Here is a 19,219-nt window from a genome sequence, read left to right on the forward strand (position 1 = left end):
TTAAAAATCAACCATCTTTATTTAGTCATACAGTTGCCAGGCACAGGAGATGAAATGGGAAATAGGAGTCTCTGTAAAATTCCATGGTCCGCAGGAACCAACTTCTCCTGAGCTGGACAAGGCCGGTGTTACCACGGAGGAGACATGGGCTGCGGGTTCTGTAGGTAGGACATGACCACTGCTGAGATGGACAACCTGCAAGAATGCAATAAGAGGTTTAAGGTTAAAACTTTTAAAAAACATATGCAAAGTATATTCAAACAGCGCATCACCTAAAGTATGTAGATATCTGTGGAATTGAAAAAAGGCTGGGGATGACCAAACCTGTTGCCTGATGTACCTCATTAGTACAGCGTTCTATTGAAATAACTACCTACATTGAGAAGCAGAGGTGGCGTTGCATTCATTGTGCATAACAGTGGAAGTGGACTGGTGTCTCTACCACTTGCAACCAGCAATGGTGAGTTGCAAGAAAAACAGAAACCTTTTGCATGCTCTTAACCTCCCTAGTGGTATTCCTGAGTGTAGCTCGGGGTAAAATGTCAGTGCCAAAAGCGGTAACCCCGAGCTACACTCGGGCTTACCATGCGGCGCTGCATAGGGAGTCCCTGCAGCACTTACCTTGTCCTTCGCTCCCACGATGTGTCCCCTGCAGCATCCCCGGCCATCTCCTCCGGCCGATGCCGGCATCCGGCTCCTGTGTTCCGGTCCCTGTGACGTCGGGACGTACGGGCGCCGGAGGCGGCGGGAAATTTGAAAATTTAAAAAAAAAAAGTCATTTTTTTCAAAACACATTTTTCATAGTAAAACATTGCTGTTTCAACCCATTTCACATACATATTGTCCCGAGTGCTTTGTCCTGCGCCCTGCCTGCATTTTTACTGTTCTTTCTGCCTGGAAACTGAGAAACGTCCATGGCGTACAAAGTGTCCCTTTAGGTCAAAAGCGGTTTTAGACCGGCTAGAGAACAGCGATAGTAAATCAGAACCACTTGCAGAATTGAGTGATAATGATTCGTGGGGGAAATTCCTCATCAGACACTGAAAACGATTTTGCGACTTTGCTCAGTGATGTGCGAACTTGGCGCTCTATTTCACATTTCAGTGTTTTCGGTTTGATTATATTATTGAATTAAATTTATTATTATTATATTATTTTTTATGATTATTTATTAAATTATAATTTATGATTTCGTGTTTCAAATTTTATCATACCCGGGATGTTTAATAGACTCTTGTTCGGACAGATTTCAGTGAGTTATTCCTAAATATTACAGGCCTACAATAAAAAAAAACTACTTATTTCCATGCAAAATAATGGTACCGCTTTCAGCACAAAAAAATCTGAAATAATCAGACCGCCAGGGAGGTTAAAGCAGTAAGTGTAGTGAAAAGCAGAGAGATTAGAATGTAAGCTTCATGAGTCGGAGGAGGCACACAAACGCTTCTCACTACTAGCAAGGCGACAAACCCATAAAGCTTGGTCAAGGTGCCTCCATGCATTTAGCAAATTGAGAATCACAGACACAGAAATGAATGTCTCTTGAAATTGTTATTTGCATTTCTTGTGCAAACCCTTATGGGAGTGTGTTCAATGTAAAATGCCTATATGCTATATGGTCCTATCCGGTAATGATCCAGGACTGGAGCTTAAAAGCCTAAGCATCTATATACACAGGTGCATCCCTAGGGTTGGTGTCAGCCGGTCACATGGTGACACCCCTTCCGACGACCCCCAGCAGGATGGATCGGATCTGCGGATTGAGCATAATGGATCAGAGTCCAATCCATTATGCACCCCAATCCGCAGATCTGATCCATAATTCGGGGATCCTCAGCATGCAACCTATACGGACCCACTCCACGAAAAGGTAAGTTGTAAAGAAAGCCGACGATCCCCACAAGATGCTAGGGTGACAGTATGTAGAAAAACAAAAAAAGCAAAACAAAAATAAAACCCATAAATAATGATATAAAAAAATAAAAATGTAAAAAAAAAAATGTTTAAAAAGTATAATTTTTGGTTATAAACTAATTTGGGTTAATTTTTTTTTTTACTAAAAAGAGAACGGAATACATTTTGGCCAAAGCATCTATACACACAGGGGCATCCCTAGGGTTGGTGTCAGCCAGTCACATGGTAACACCCCTTCCGACGATCACCGCAGGATGGATCGGATCTGCGGATAGAGCATGATGGATCAGAGTCCGATCCATTATGCACCCCAATCCGCAGATCCGATCCATCCTTCGGGGATCACCAGCATGCAACCTATACGGGGTGACACCAGACCCACTCCACGAAAGGGTAAGTTGTAAAGAAAGCCGACCATCCCCGCAGGATGCTAGGGTGACAGTATGTAAAAAAAACAAAAAAAAAACAAAAATAAAACCCAAAAATAATGATATAAAAAAATAAAATAATAATGTAAAAAAAAATGTTTAAAAAGTATAATTTTTGGTTATAAACTAATTTGGGTTAATTTTTTTTTCTACTAAAAAGATAAACGGAAGAAATTTTGGCCAAGATTTATGATGAAATATTATTTATTTGCAAAATTTTACAAGAAAAACATTTTTTTTTAAAATTGACGTTTTCATTTACATAGCAAAAAAAATAAAAATCCCAGTGGTGAATAAATACCACTAAAATAAAGCTTTATCTGTCTCAAAAAAATGCTAAAAAATTCATATGGGTACAGTGTTGCATGACTGTGCAATTGTCATTCAAAGTGCGACAGCGCTGAAAGCTGAAAATTGTCCTGGACAGGAAAAAGTGTCCGGACTGGAAGTGGTTAACTAGTCTGCTCACAAATGGCCTAAAGAGACCATGTTGTCACCCTGTGCACATGATGCTAAACACAGCAGGGGAAAATATGATTTCTTGATGTCTTTATTCTGCACACAGTGTATAGGAATCAGATTTTCTTTATTTTTAATCCCCTCTAACATATCAGGGAGTGTTGGTGGCTGTGTGTGCTAAAGTGCCACAGTAGCTCCCCCATCAACCAAGGGCCCCTGGCAGTGGCCTAGAAGCCTTGCTATGACCTTAGATTGTACGCCCCTTGAGGGTTAGGGACTGTTGTGAATGTACAATATATATGTAAAGTGCTGCGTAAATTGACGGCGTTATATAAGTACCTGAAATAAATAAATGTTTGCTGACCTCTCTTTTAAAATGCTAGTTGCCTGCCTGCCATGCAGACCTAAAGGCTTCAATGCAAGTTACAGTCCTTGAACAAATAGGCAAATCAGGAGTCCTTTCTTATTGGGACACAGTATAGATGTTGGAGACATTCAGGAAACTAGCATCCTTGAAAAAGAGATCAAACAGCAGCCCTTGTATTCTTCTCCCTGTGGGTATCCTTTATCTTCAGCAGCTTTCCAAGGCTGAAGCATCATAATGCCAGGAAAGGCCAAGGAACTCTGAACGGTCTACCCGTTCCCCAAACAGTCAACCAGAAGATGTACAAGACACCCCCTTTCCATCATAACTGCTCCCTGATTTTCCATATGGAAGTTTCGAGGAAGAGAACCCCTCGATACACATCGTCATCATGATCATAGAGACAGACTGGGATCACCCTGCAGGTGCAGCATCTGGACAACTTACATAAAGCTGCTCATCATTTGCTTGGTGTCTTCGGAGCTGCGAGAGTTTGCAAAGCTGATAAAGGAGCAATATACGGCAATCCACGCACACCACTTCAACTGTAACAAAGAAAATGACAATAAATTATGGAATATCAACATGCATAGAGAAAGAACTACAGCACCGTATATTGGGCAGCACAGTGGCTAAATGGTTAGCACTTCTGCCTGGCAGTACTAGGGTCGTTGGTTTGAATCCCAACCACGGCACCTCCTGCCTGGAGTTTGCATGTTCTCCCTGTGCCTGCGTGGGTTTCCTCTGGGTATTCTGGTTTCCTCCCACGCTCCAAAGACATGCTGGTAGGTTAATTGGCTCCTGTCTAAATTGTCCCTAGTATGTGTATGTATGAATGTGAGTTAGGGACCTTAGATTGTACGCCCCTTGAGGGTTAGGGACTGATGTGAATGTACAATATATATGTAAAGCACTGCATAAATTGACGACGCTATAGAAGTACCTGGATTGAATAATAATTGATAAATGAGCAACACTGAATTCTGCATATCACAAGTTCATTTCATCCAAAAATAAACCAATCAGGGAAAAATATGGGAGCGGACTTTTTTAAAAGACAGAGCCCTAAGGTAGTCATTCTACACCTGCTGGGAAAATGTACTGAACCATTGATCTCATGCAAGCATGCAGACAGTGATACTGGGGTCTCTTAAAACAATCAAAGGATTACAGTCCTGAACCTTGCATCTGCAAAAATTAATCAGCAGTGGCATAGTCCTTATTTCTAGATTTACACAAAAATCCAATATGTAAATAAATAACCCTAAGCATATATATACACCTATAATGAACCCAAATCATCTAAAATGTATATCAAAAAATCAAAAATATATACAATCCAAAATGAAAAAATGGAAGTCATTTGTATCCAAAAATCGTGTAAATAAAGTCACTCCAAAAAACTGTGTGTCCAAAGTTATACAACTTATCGGATCCTTTGGTGCCGAGCCCCTCCAATGGCTCCCAAAAGGACAGAATGTACCTCAAAAGAAAGAAAACTCAGATAGTGCATTAACTTAATAAATTAATTAGTTTTCTTTCTGTTGAGGTACATTCTGTCCTTTTGGGAGCCATTGGAGGGGCTCAGCACCAAAGGATCCGATAAGTTGTATAATTTTGGACACAAAGTTTTTTGGAGTGACTTTATTTATATGATTTTTGGATACAAATGACTTCCATTTTTTCATTTTGGATTGTATATATTTTTGATTTTTTTGATATACATTTTAGATGATTTGGGTTCATTATATGTGTATATATATGCTTAGGGTTATTTATTTACATATTGGAATTTTGTGTTGATTTGCACTTTCAATTGTGAAAGTTTGATCTTTTATGTGAAAGGGTATTAGTGTTAGTTTATACCGTAATTATAGTTTTATTATTTCTAGATTTATTTCTAAGATATTTAGAGGGTGCCATAGCTGACCTCAGAAAAAACACTTGCTTGGCCTCTATACACTGAGTGACTGACCTGGAATACATATGCAGATGAGGAAGATCAAAGAAGTCACAGGACCTCATCTGTATACTTGTTCTAGGCCAGTAACTCAATTTATTGAGTTCAGAGGGTCAGAATGACAGCCAAGCAACTAACATTTCCGATTCCATAGCCCTAGGTTCACATCTGTGCGGGTGGTGCCGCTGCGGATCCACACGAAAATCCGTGCAGCCGCACCACCGGCACAAAGAATTGCGGACCCGCAGGCAGGTGCCATTAGTTCTAATGGCACGCCGCCCGCACCGGAAAATGCAACCGTACTGGGAACCGAGGTTCCCGTGCGGGCTGCATTTTCCAAAGAAGTGCAGGGACTTCTTTCCCTGCGTGTCACGGGCATGGGAGTCCATTCAAATGAATGGGCTCTCGTGCTCATGCAAAACACGGCCCGTACGGCCGCATAGATGTGAACCGGGGGTAACTGTCTCCTAAAAGGTTTAATTCCCCACAACTTTATCAGGGTCAACATCTGAAAGATTTTCAGACCTTGCAGGAGAATTTTGGTCTGCCTACCAAACATTTTTTCCAATACTTGCAACTCAGGCATGCTATTCACACTCAGGCTAGACAGATGCCTTGGGTCTAAGTAACACCCACAATTATTAACCAAAGTCTAGCAGCGACATCTAAGAGGGGACAGGTAACCAGGCTTTTTTTATTATTTATTATTATTATACAGAATTTATAACGCGCCTACAGTTTGCGCAGCTCTTTACAATATAACGGGAGACAATACAATTACAATACATTTCAGTACAGAAGGAATAGGAGGGCCCGGCTCGTGGAGCTTACAGTCTAAAAGAAGGGGGAGGTGATACAAAAGGTGATAGCTGCGGGGGATGATCTGGTGGAGGTGATTCAAGTACAGTTCTTAGGTGGAGGTGGGGTAGGCTTCCCTGAATAAGTGAGTTTTCAAAGATCGTCTAAAGGTAGACAGGGTGAGGGCTGACCAGACATACTGTGGTAGAGAGTTCCAGAGGATGGGAGAGGCTCCGGAGAAGTCCTGGAGTGCATTGTTGCAAAGAAGGTCAAAATCAGATTTTCTGAGGTGTAGATCGTATCGGTAAATGGATATCGGCCTACTGAATAATGAGGAGTGGTCTGATATTATTTATAATGTAGAACAGGTATCCCTTTCTGCGTCTCAGAGACTTACCCAATTGTTCGTTCTACATCGCACATATTACAACCCCCCAGAAACTTTTTAAGTGGCATAAGAGGGATACCCCCCTATGTCCACGATTTGACAGAGATATTGGGACGCTACATATGATGTGGAGATCCTAAGTTGGTTAGATACTGGGCTTGTGTACTGGACACTATTAATAATGAGTTTAGAGTTAACATTCCTATGGAACCCAAGATATGTGTATTGGGGTGGCTGGATACAGAACTATATACTCCCCTGACTTCCATGGCGATCATTCATCTACTTATAGCAAAAAAATTGATAGCGCAGGAATGGATCTCCACAGCTCCCCCAACTCGCTCTCTTTGGGTAAAAACAGTTAATGAAGTCTTATAAAGACAATACATGGTTCATCAGCATAGGGGTTGCCCAGATACATTTACAAAAATGTGGAGTAACTGGCTGGCAATACCGGGATTAATTCTTGTACAATTAGGGACAGGTTGTGAAGCACATAAGGCTTCTTTTTTTTTCTTGTGGTAGATAATATTGAGGGCAGTACACTAGTAGTTGAGGGATTAACCACTTGCCTACCGGGCACTTATACCCCCTTCCTGCCCAGGCCAATTTTCAGCGCTGTCGCACTTTGAATGACAATTGTGCGGTCATGCAACACTGTGCCCATATGACATTTTTAGAATTTTTTTCACACAAAGAGAGCATTCTTTTGGTGGGGTTTAATCGCCACTGTTTTATGTTTTGCGCTATAAACAAAAAAAAGAGCAAAAAATTTGAAAAAATAGTTTCTTTGTTTCTATTATAAAATTTTGCAAACAGGTAATTTTTCTCCTTCACTGATGTGCGTTGATGAGGCTGCACTGATAGGCAGCACTAATGGGCACTGATAGGTGGCACTGATATGCAACAATGATGGGCACTGATCGGGGGTACTGACTGGGGGCACAGGTGGGTGGCACTACTAGGCACTGATGGGCACAGGTGGGTGGCACTGCTGGGCACTTGTGGGTGGCACTGTTCATCAGTGCCCTGATGATCAGTGCCGATCCCTCCTCTGACAATTGCCGGTTATCAGCAGTACTTTTCTCACGCTGTGACAGCGCAAGGAAAGTGCAGCCGATAACCGACAACTTCATTTACCGATGATCTGCTGTGATTGGACACAGCTGATCATGTGGTAAAAGGCCGCTGTGATCGGCCTTTTACCACATCATCATGGAGATCGCCGAGGGCGCGTTCTGGAAGAACATCATATGACGCCCTCCCAGGACTGGAGAACCGCGCTGTAGCTGTCATTCGGCTAGAACGTGGTTGGCAAGTGGTTAAAGCAAATGGAAATTAGCGGATGGAAAACACGGAGTGGTCACAGATATAATATAGGAATTAAAGGATATAGAGCACTCAGAAAGTTGAATAATTAACTAATAAGTAAATGGAATTTTTGGGAAAATTGGGAGAATCTCTCAGTTTAGTTTTTAAGAGAGTCTTAAATAAAGGGTGTATTTAAATAGGAAAATCACTTATTATCTATTTGTTGTATATAATTTAGTTCCAGACATTTGAAGGGATAGGGTTTTAAGAGGGCAATTGAGTAAGTGGATAAATATATATGCATAGAATGCAGACTATGAAATATTTAAATATTAAGATATCTGGAGCTAAAAGTTTGGTTAATGTGAAGTATATGTTTTTGTATGTTTTCTTGTGAAAATGGAAAAGAAAAGTTTAATAAAGATGATCTGATTGAAAAAAATGTTTAACTCATCAAAATAAATACTTGCCTCAAGACACCTCACAGAAACTCTGAATTATCACCATTATCACTGGTGTAGTGGGGTGTACATCAGTGATTTCCAGCTTCCAGGGGCATGGGTCAGGTATGGTATATACATAGTTACATTGGACCAAGCTGGATCAATGCAATTATGTAAAAATAGAACATGTCTGGAATTAATCTTTAAAAGGAAGTCCTATGTTTGCTGTATTCATTTCTTACCTTCAGCATCAGGCCACACATACTAAAGATCATGCCCAGGAGGTTCATATAGTCTGGGGTTGGGTCATCCAGGGTGGGGGAGCTGTCTGTGGTGGGAGGTTTATACCTGGGGAAACAGATAAATTCTTTGATTAGGATTATCACAACCTCAATATACAAGGATTCAATGATCTTTGCAGTTTACTACGGCTCATTTACAGTGTTACCAAACCCTATATCCGGTCTGCCCCGGACCCTGCATTCACTATATCCGGTCTGCCCCGGACCCTGCATTCACTATATCCGGTCTGCCCCGGACCCTGCATTCACTATATCCGGTCTGCCCCGGACCCTGCATTCACTATATCCGGTCTGCCCCGGACCCTGCATTCACTATATCCGGTCTGCCCCGGACCCTGCATTCACTATATCCGGTCTGCCCCGGACCCTGCATTCACTATATCCGGTCTCCCCAGGACCCTGCATTCACTATATCCGGTCTCCCCCGGACCCTGCATTCACTATATCCGGTCTCCCCAGGACCCTGCATTCACTATATCCGGTCTCCCCAGGACCCTGGGGAGACCGGATATGGGCGGCGGTTCCCTCATTCTGAGAGGATGTCACATGACGCCCGCCCACTCTAACTGCGCGTGCATGTCGACGGGGGCGCAGTGCGGCGATCAGTAGTGCGCTGTGTCCCTGGGACACAGCAGATCGCCAATCAGCGGAAAGAGCCAATGACATCGGCTCTGTCATGTGATCAGCTGTGTCCAATCACAGCTGATCGCATGTAAATAAGGAAATGCTGGTTATCAGCATTTCTCTCCTCACGAGCTGTCATACTGACAGAGGAGAGCTGGTAATCAGCATTCCTCAGAGGGGACATGTACACTGATGATCAGTGCCGCATATGAGTACTGCCTTTCAGTGCCCATCAGTGATGCCTGTCAATGCCCATCAGTGCCACCTACCGGTGCCTCCTCACCACTGCAGCCTCATTAGCGCACATCAGTGAAGGAGAAAAATTACTTATTTACAAAATTTTATAACAGAAACTGAGAAAAAAACATTTTTCAGTTGTTTTTGGTTTGTTTAGCAAAAAATAAAAAAAAAACCCCAGAGGTGATTAAATACCAACAAAAGAAAGCTCTGTCTCAAAAAATGATAACATTTTCAAAGAAGTACAGTGTTGCATGACCGTGCAATTGTCAAAGTGTGAGCACTGAAAGCTGAAAATTGGCCTGGACAGGAAGAGGGTGAAAGTGCGCAGTAGGCAAGGGGTTAAACAAAAATAATAAATGCACATTTTTTTTTTGCAAAAGAATGTGGATTTATGACTTTTGTCCAAAAGGTGAACTTATCCTTTAACCTCCCTGGCGGTATTCCCGAGTGTAGCTCGGGGTAAAATGTCAGTGCCAAAAGCGGTAACCCCGAGCTACACTTGGGCTTACCATGCGGAGCTGCATAGGGAGTCCCTGAAGAGCTTACCTTGTCCTTCGCTCCCGCGATGTGTCCCCTGCAGCGTCCCCGGCCATCTCCTCCGGCCGATGCCAGCATCCGGCTTCTGTGTTCCGGTCCCTGGGAAGTCGGGATGTACGGGCGCCGCCGCCGGCGGGAAATTTGAAAATTTTAAAAAATTTCATTTTTTTCAAAACAAATTTTTCATAGTAAAACATTGCTGTTTCAACCCATTTCACATACAAGTTGTCCCGAGTGCTTTGTCCGGCGCCCTGCCTGCATTTTTACTCTTCTTTCTGCCTGGAAACTGAGAAATGTCCATGGCGTCCAAAAAGCGGTTTTAGACCGGCTAGAGAACAGCGATAGTAAATCAGAACCACTTGCAGAATTGAGTGATAATGATTCGTGGGGGAAATTCATCATCAGACACTGAAAACGATTTTGCGACTTTGCTCAGCAATGTATGAACTTGGCGCTATATTTCAAATTTCAGTGTTTTTGGTTTGATTATATTATTGAATTAAATTTATTATTATTATATTATTTTTTATGATTATTTATTAAATTATAATTTATGATTTCGTGTTTCAAGTTTTATCATACCCGGGATGTTTACTAGACTCTTGTTCGGACAGATTTCCGTGAGTTATTCCTAAAAATTACAGCCTACAATAAAAAACTACATATTTCCATGCAAAATAATGGTACCACTTTCAGCACCAAAAATCTGAAATAATCAGACCGCCAGGGAGGTTAATGGAAAAACACAAAGGGAAAAAACTGAGCAGAAGTTTAACAAGGTAACACTTAATCCAGATGAGATCACTATAGGAAGTTCATACTTCAACCCCTGGAGGGAACGTCTGCAGATTGTGAATCCCTGCTGCCTTGAAAACAGAACAGGCGTCCTATCTGCACCTATAATCAGAGCATTGAAAGACGCATACGAAATGTGACGTTGGAGCTTTGTGTGGGCGACCTGGAAAGTAGCTATCCTTGAAGTGTGACGCGCTCTACCCAGAATCTAGTGGAAGTCATTAATAATCTATTTCTGTAAATATTCATTCCTCTTAGCCTGTCACAGAGGACAGATGTTGTCATATTTCCTCCAACATTAAAGGGGACCTCCCCCTCTCCCCTCCTTATAGCCTAACTCAGGGCCATAGAAAATGTTCTTTCCTTGGGGGGGTTCAGCCTTGAGTACCCAGAAAACAATAACTAGCACACCTACCACGATGTGACAAATTGTGGTGTATATACAGTATATAGAGCGCCCCCCGCAGGCACATCTGTTAGTGAACCAAATAGTAAACATGGACTTGGGCTTCAATGTGTGGCTTCTAAGGAGGTCAGTCTGTCAGGCTGCTTACAGAACGGCTCTTCTTCATATTCAGGGCTGAGCTGTTGGTAATCGGGGTGTACTAGCCGTGTACAGAGAGCTGCTGTGCCTCTGTGTGTCCCTACACTTTGCTGCTGCTTCCAGCTGGTTTTCCCTGCACAGCTACACTGGCACACTCCTTATGTATCACCTGGGTTTGTACACAGCACTCTCTGCTGCAGGCTCTCTCCACCCAACTTCTCCTGTACTGCAGGCTACTTGCTCCCAAGTCCCTGCTAGCTCTCTGCATGCTCCTGCTCGTGGGTCCCATCAATAACGTCTACTTTCCCAAAATGCCTCCCCCTGCACTTTCTCCATGCCACTGGGTGGGGCCTAATCAGACAGCCAATGCGAGTGCACTACGTACAGAGTGCGGGGCTCGGGGCGCGCTACCTACAGAGTGCGGGGCTCGGGGCGCGCTACGTCCAGAGTGCGGGGCTCGGGGCGCGCTACCTACAGAGTGCGGGGCTCGGGGCGCGCTACGTCCAGAGTGCGGGGCTCGGGGCGCGCTACGTCCAGAGTGCGGGGCTCGGGGCGCGCAATACGTCCAGAGTGCGGGGCGCGCTACGTCCAGAGTGCGGGGCGCGCTACGTCCAGAGTGCGGGGCGCGCTACGTCCAGAGTGCGGGGCGCGCTACGTCCAGAGTGCGGGGCGCGCTACGTCCAGAGTGCGGGGCGCGCTACGTCCAGAGTGCGGGGCGCGCTACGTCCAGAGTGCGGGGCGCGCTACGTCCAGAGTGCGGGGCGCGCTACGTCCAGAGTGCGGGGCGCGCTACGTCCAGAGTGCGGGGCGCGCTACGTCCAGAGTGCGGGGTTCAGGGAGCGCTACGTCCAGAGTGCGGGGTTCAGGGAGCGCTACGTCCAGAGTGCGGGGTTCAGGATTGCGCTACGTCCAGAGTGCGGGGTTCAGGATTGCGCTACGTCCAGAGTGCAGGGTTCAGGATTGCGCTACGTCCAGAGTGCAGGGTTCAGGATTGCGCTACGTCCAGAGTGCAGGGTTCAGGATTGCGCTACGTCCAGAGTGCAGGGTTCAGGATTGCGCTACGTCCAGAGTGCAGGGTTCAGGATTGCGCTACGTCCAGAGTGCAGGGTTCAGGATTGCGCTACGTCCAGAGTGCAGGGTTCAGGATTGCGCTACGTCCAGAGTGCAGGGTTCAGGATTGCGCTACGTCCAGAGTGCAGGGTTCAGGATTGCGCTACGTCCAGAGTGCAGGGTTCAGGATTGCGCTACGTCCAGAGTGCAGGGTTCAGGATTGCGCTACGTCCAGAGTGCAGGGTTCAGGATTGCGCTACGTCCAGAGTGCAGGGTTCAGGATTGCGCTACGTCCAGAGTGCAGGGTTCAGGATTGCGCTACGTCCAGAGTGCAGGGTTCAGGATTGCGCTACGTCCAGAGTGCGGGGTTCAGGATTGCGCTACGTCCAGAGTGCAGGGTTCAGGGCGCGCTACATCTGGTGGGTGGTAGTGTCTGGTAGAATTCCTGCCCCCAGCTGCTGCCTTTCCAGCTACAGAAGGAGCAGTTGAGTAGTAAAAACATGGCTCGACCACATGGTTTTACTGCCCCTCTCTGCCCCCAGCCGCTAATGTAAACAAGCCCTATGAAGTTGGAGGGGGTGGTAAACCCTCACATCTAAGCCATGCTTTTAGCACCCCCCCCCCCCCCAACCACTCTCCCCTATAGCGGCAGAGGCAGCAGCCTGTGAATGGGGTCACCCAGCTAGACAAGGCTGGTGGTTGCAGCACAATGCTGGGGGGTTATAGCAAGCAGTGAGGAGGGGATACAAATGCTCTCTGAAGAGCGATCAGAACATGGATCACTCTTCAAAGAGCAAAGCCTATGTGAATGAGCTTTTAGAACAGTCACCTTTCCCCCTCCCCCCACCTGCCCAATGATGAGGGCCTGGCTCTACCTCCAAGTCTCCATCCATACTTACCTTCTCCTGTGCTGGAGGTAACAGGAAGGCCTGCTATGACAGTTCCCAGCACCAGGAATAGAGGTGACCCCTCCCCCATATCATGGCTGTCCTGTGTACACCCCTCCCCCAGGTCCCCCCGGTTCTCACCTCTGTACCTTCCCCGGCCTCCTCGGGTCACTGCCGCTGTTCCCCGTCATCTCTCCCAGCTCCTAATCCAAACCTACAGCTCTTCCCACCACTTCCGGCAGCAGAGGGGGCGTCACCGGAAACCACCGTCACCTGACGAAAAACCCGGAAGCACCGCCAGAGAGCGTCACGTGGTTTTGTGTACACCGGGGGTCACGTGGTTTGCCTGATCATCCTTACAGCTCAGTGTCTGCAGATTACAGGTCCCCCGTCAGGGCAGGTAAGGAGATTAGGTAGCCCCTACAGCGATACTGGCAAAGTCCTGGTAAAGTGATCAGGGGCCCCTGCAGCAGTCCTGGTAAAGTGATCAGGGGCCCCTGCAGCAGTCCTGGTAAAGAGATCTGGGGCTTCTGCATTGGTTCTGGTAAAGAGACCAGGGTGCACCTGCAGCAGTCCCGGTAAAGAGACTAGGGGCCACTGCAGCGTTCCCGGTAAAGAGACCGGGGGCCTCTGCAGCTGTCCCAGTAAAGAAACGGGGGGGCCCCTGCAGCTGTCCCAGTAAAGAAACGGGGGGGCCCCTGCAGCTGTCCCGGTAAAGAGACCCGGGGGCCCCTGCAGCTGTCCCGGTAAAGAGACCCGGGGGCCCCTGCAGCTGTCCCGGTAAAGAGATCTGGGGCTTCTGCATTGGTTCTGGTAAAGAGACCAGGGTGCACCTGCAGCAGTCCCGGTAAAGAGACTAGGGGCCTCTGCAGCGTTCCCGGTAAAGAGACCCGGGGGCCTCTGCAGCTGTCCCAGTAAAGAAACGGGGGGGCCTCTGCAGCTGTCCCGGTAAAGAGACCCGGGGGCCCCTGCAGCTGTCCCGGTAAAGAGACCCGGGGGCCCCTGCAGCTGTCCCGGTAAAGAGACCCGGGGGCCCCTGCAGCTGTCCCGGTAAAGAGACCCGGGGGCCCCTGCAGCTGTCCCGGTAAAGAGACCCGGGGGCCCCTGCAGCTGTCCCGGTAAAGAGACCCGGGGGCCCCTGCAGCTGTCCCGGTAAAGAGACCCGGGGGCCCCTGCAGCTGTCCCGGTAAAGAGACCCGGGGGCCCCTGCAGCTGTCCCGGTAAAGAGACCCGGGGGCCCCTGCAGCTGTCCCGGTAAAGAGACCCGGGTCCCCTGCAGCTGTCCCGGTAAAGAGACCGGGGCGGCCTTGCATGGTGGAAGTCTAAAAGCCATGCTGGATGAAGTCTACTGGGGCATGTTGGGAGTTGTAGCTCCATCACAGCTGGGGGCCCATCTTTTCTATAAAGCCAGCCAAAAACTTTATGAAGCGTTGGAGCAGCCGGCAGGTGATTTCCTGCTGCCTGTGTCCCCATTGGCTAGATTTATTCTCACTTCCTGCCACAAGATGAGAGGGGGAGGTGTTCTGTAGTCCTGTCCAAGGATAGCAATGCTGCTCCTCCATAGATACTGTGCGGTGAGTGAGCATCATCACCCTAGGACAGGACAACAAGGTGAAAAAAGGAAAACAAATGCAGCCACCTCATCCTCATAATACATTTGTGTTCCTAGGATTAGATGGCGTAGTAGTGAATTCTCTCTTTTTTTTTTTTAGCTTAACACCTGTAACACAATAAAATAAACATTTCCCCAGTAAACTAATTATTCAGATTCTTACCCTAGCACTTACAGTTTGCAACTTTCAATGCTGTTGGTTCCTGCTCTCTCAGTGCTACTTCCCTGAACTTCCAATCTTCACAGGAAAGATTTAACAGTGGACAGTGCGGTCTCCATTTTATCAGAACAGGAGCAGCTGTGCATGGCAACCAATCAGCCTCTATTTTCAGCTTGTTCTGTGAAGCTTCGAAAATAAAAGCCAGAAGCTGTTTGGTTGCCATGCACAGCTGCTCCAGGGTTCGTAAATCCCCCTCCCACTTTCAATGTTCTTAATGAGTCATAAGTAAGTGTGTGTGTGTGTGTGTGTGTGTGTGTGTGTGTGTGTGTGTGGGGGGGGGGGGGGGGTTTGTAGTTTGGTTATAGAGTTTTTTTCTGTTATTTCAGGGTATCATGGCCTATCCAGCCCCCAAACCTAAGAAACCAGAACTTCCCCAGCACCTCCAGCGCAAACTGTCCTGCAACCAGGGAGCTGTCAGAGCAGTGCGGTTCAATGGTGAGTAATGATCATCACAGGCTGTGTATAAAGGATCTACATGTGTGTCCCGCCATTATGGGAGGGACAGACTCCATTGCACATTGCTCCTCATTTGTAGTGTCACCCCATGGTGGGAGGGACAGAATCCATGTCACATTGCTCCTCATGGGTGGTGTCATCCCGTGGAGGGAGGGACAGACCCCCCTCTCTGTGTCACTATTTGGTGGGAGGGACAGAATCCATGTCACATAGCTCCTCATGGGTGGTGTCACCCAATGGAGGGAGGGACAGACCCCCCTCTCTGTGTCACTATTTGGTGGGAGGGACAGAACCCATGTCATATAGCTCCTCCTTGTTGGATGTGTCACCCTGTGGTTGGAGGGATAGACCCCAGGTCACATAGCTCCTTCCTTCTGTATCATAATGTGGTGGGAGGGACAGACTCCATGTCACATAGCTCCTCCTGGGTGGTGTCACCCTTTGGTTGTAGGGATAGACCCCAGGTCACATAGCTCCTCCCCTCTATATCATACTGTGGTGAGAGGGACAGACCCCATGTCACATAGCTCCTCCTAGGTGGTGTCACCCTGTGGTTGTAGGGATAGACCCCAGGTCACATAGCTCCTCCCCTCTGTATCATACTGTAGTGGGAGAGACAGACTCCATGTCACATTGCTCCTCCTGGGTGGTGTCACCCAATGGAGGGAGGGAGGGACAGCTCCCCCTCTCTGTGTCACTCTTTGGTGGGAGGGACAGAACCCATGTCACATAGCTCCTCCTGGGTTGTGTCACCCTGTGGTTGGAGGGATAGACCCCACGTCACATAGCTCCTTCCTTCTGTATCATAATGTGGTGGGAGGGACAGACTCCATGTCACATTGCTCCTCCTAGGTGGTGTCACCCTGTGGTTGTAGGGATAGACCCCATGTCACATAGCTCCTCCTGGGTGGTGTCACCCTGTGGTTGGAGGGATAGACCCCATGTCACATAGCTCGTCCTGGGTGGTGTCACCCTGTGGTTGGAGGGATAGACCCCATGTCACATAGCTCCTCCTGGGTGGTGTCACCCTGTGGTTGGAGGGATAGACCCCATGTCACATAGCTCCTCCCCTCTGTATCATACTGTGGTGGGAGAGACAGACCCCATGTCACATATCTCTATTCCTCATTTTTTTCAGTGGATGGGAATTACTGTGTGACATGTGGTAGTGACAAGTCCTTGAAGCTGTGGAATCCACATAAGGGAACCATGCTGAAAACCTACAGCGGTCATGGGTATGAAGTGCTGGATGCAGCAGGGTAAGTGTGTTTCTCACCATTGACCTGCATGGTTCTGATTTTAACATGTTCTGTAAATGTGATTAGTATTCCAGGATGCTAGATTGTGTTACATGGCACCAGATACCTAGATGTGAGGTTCATTCACAGGGTGGGACTAGGGGCTGTATGGGGGCCATTAGTTTCTTTTTCCCACATTCCCCCTCCAGGCTAGTTGATTAGCAGATTTCCTTCAGTATACTTCTATGAAATAATCAGAAAGATAAGTGAGGCCTTCTACACTCGTAAACACTGCATTCTGCACAGAAATTGTCTTTTTTTTTTTTCTTCTACCCGGGAAGCTATAAAGGACCATATTGGTTTATATTCAGCTCCTGGTAGACCCTGCAATGCCATTTATGTTCTGTAGTTTTGTGTGGGAGCTCTGATCCCAGCACCAGGTAACAGAAAGAAGGGCCGATCCAAGGGATTAAAGGCTTTGCAGCCCAGGAAAAGCGGCTTTGGTGCCATAATCCCTGAGATGTGCACAGTTGCATTTTCTGTTGAGGGTTCCTAGAATTAGAGTTGAGATTCTCTGGATTGGAACCTGATGAACCCAAGACCAAACCGAAACCTTAGTAATCAGAAAATTTGCATATCTTTTTTTTTTTTTTTTTAATCTTTTATTCAGTGTATTTTGTAATGAAATACAAAACAGAGCCGAAGGGCATTCCCTGACTCGGCACACATAATAGACAACACTTAAATAGTACACAGGTAAAAACCTTAAGAACCAAACCATCGCAGCTGCTCAGCATAGGAAGGAGGAGGAAATCATCATGTGAAGAACCAACTCCCGGACTCAGAAAGGCTACGTTCACACTAGCCTTGTCAGCAAGCGGCAGACAGGCGTTTGGGAAGCGTTTTTACCACTTTCTAAACACCTCCGAAAATTCTGCACGTTGCATTACATTTATAAACGGCCTCCCTGCCCCCTGCTTGTGTGCGCTTCCTAGGATCAGTAGAACACCGATCGTTGTACGGGACCTCTGTGCAAGGTCCCGATCAGTGATCACATGCAGAGTAGTAAGCAAGATGTCACTTCTGACATCATTGCTTACTACGTGTAAAATCTGTGAATGATCACAGAGGTCACATGGTAGGCTATTCACAACAGCCTTGTACCATGTGACAAGCTGTGACCAATCACAGCTCACACAGTATTTCTCAATGGCTGCAAGAATGCAGCCAGAGAGGAGAAATGAATGCTTTTACAGCCTTTATGGGTGTAAAAGCAATCAGTGTAAAAAAAAAAAAGAAAAATCTTCATAACCCCCCACAAGTAGTACAGTGTCACCATGGTGACACTGTACTGCTAGGGTGACAGTATGTTTTTTAAAAAAAAAAAAAAAAAACATAAATAATATAAAAATGTAAACAAAAGTTTAAAAAAATTATCATTTTTGGTTATAAACTAATTTGGGTTATTTTTGTTTTTACTAAAAAGATAACTGAATAAATTTTGGCCAAGATTTATGAAGAAAGTTTATTTATTTGCAAAATTTTTTAAGAAAAACACTTTTTTTCAAAATTTTTGGACTTTTTCATTTATATAGCAAAAAAAATAAAAATCCCAGTGGTGAATAAATACCACCAAAATAAAGCTTTATCTGTCTCAAAAAATGCTAAAACATTCATATGGGTACAGTGTTGCATGACCGCGCAATTTTCTTTCAAAGTGTGATAGCGCTGAAAGCTGAAAATTGGCCTGGACAGGAAGGGGGTGAAAGTGTCCGGTCCGGAAGTGGTTAATCAATGGACATGATGAGCGATTTTTCCCCAGTCTACTTGCATCCCTGTCAGATCAGCAAAATGGTCAAGAATAGTTAGTGCAACATTGAACGATGGCCCAGGGTCATTTAAAAAAAGCATTAGGTCATCAGCATATAATGCCAACTTTTCTAGTATAGTCCCCACCTAAATACCTACCACCCCATCCGAGTGTTGAAAGGCCAAGGCCAGGGGTTGGTTTCGTCGCTAGCACAAAAAGGGCTGGAGACAGGGGACAACCCTGTGTAGTTCAAAGTTGTCCCCATAGTGACACTGTACTACTTGTGGGGGGTGATGAAGATTTTTCTTTTCTTTTTTTACACTGATTGCTTTTACATCCATAACGGCTGTAAAAACAATAATTTCTCCTTCTCTCTGGTTGCATTCTTGCAGCCATTGAGAACTACTGTGTGAGCTGTGATTGGTCACAGCTTGTCACATGGTACAAGGCTATTGTGATCATTCACATATTTCACACGTAGTAAGCAATGATGTCAGAAGTGACATCTTGCTTACTACTGTTTAAGTGACCACTGATTGGCCAGTCAGTAATCACATGATCAGGACCTCGCACAGAGGTCCCGTACAGTGATCGGTGTTCGGACACAGCGGGCACCGGATCGTGGTGCCACGTGCTCCCAAGGAGTGCGCACAGGCTGAAAATGTGGGCGCCGTTTATGAACGGCAACCCGCTCCTGTACTACTCCGGTCTGGCCGTTTATATACGTGGGCCAGACGGGAAGTGGTTAAAGAGATCCGTTCCTTTTCCGTATTCAGGGCCATTTGTTACACCACTGTACTGTGTGATGTCATTCTAACTGTATTATTTGGTTTAAACCA

At 46.3% G+C, this 19,219-nt stretch overlaps 2 protein-coding genes across 2 annotated transcripts in view; one reads left to right on the forward strand and one right to left on the reverse strand.

The window, feature by feature from the left end:
* Positions 1-13,318, reverse strand: WDR83OS (WD repeat domain 83 opposite strand). Its single transcript, XM_089688706.1, has 4 exons — positions 13,186-13,318; positions 8,308-8,413; positions 3,613-3,710; positions 1-195 (listed from the first exon to the last, which is right to left on the reverse strand). Exons 1-4 carry the CDS (start codon positions 13,233-13,235, stop codon positions 129-131), a joined length of 321 nt encoding a protein of 106 aa, XP_089544832.1. The 5' UTR covers positions 13,236-13,318; the 3' UTR covers positions 1-128.
* Positions 13,308-19,219, forward strand: part of WDR83 (WD repeat domain 83) — a 17,684-nt gene continuing 11,772 nt past the window's right edge. The window contains exons 1-3 of the mRNA XM_089688704.1: positions 13,308-13,444; positions 15,203-15,311; positions 16,471-16,591. Coding sequence (XP_089544830.1) covers positions 15,209-15,311; positions 16,471-16,591 — 224 coding nt within the window. The 5' untranslated portion in view covers positions 13,308-13,444; positions 15,203-15,208. The remainder of the gene's footprint in view (positions 13,445-15,202; positions 15,312-16,470; positions 16,592-19,219) is intronic.

Source organism: Staurois parvus, unplaced genomic scaffold (assembly GCF_062004578.1).
Source record: "Staurois parvus isolate SC_StPar_1 unplaced genomic scaffold, SC_StPar_1.0 ptg000450l, whole genome shotgun sequence".
Taxonomy (NCBI): domain Eukaryota; kingdom Metazoa; phylum Chordata; class Amphibia; order Anura; family Ranidae; genus Staurois; species Staurois parvus.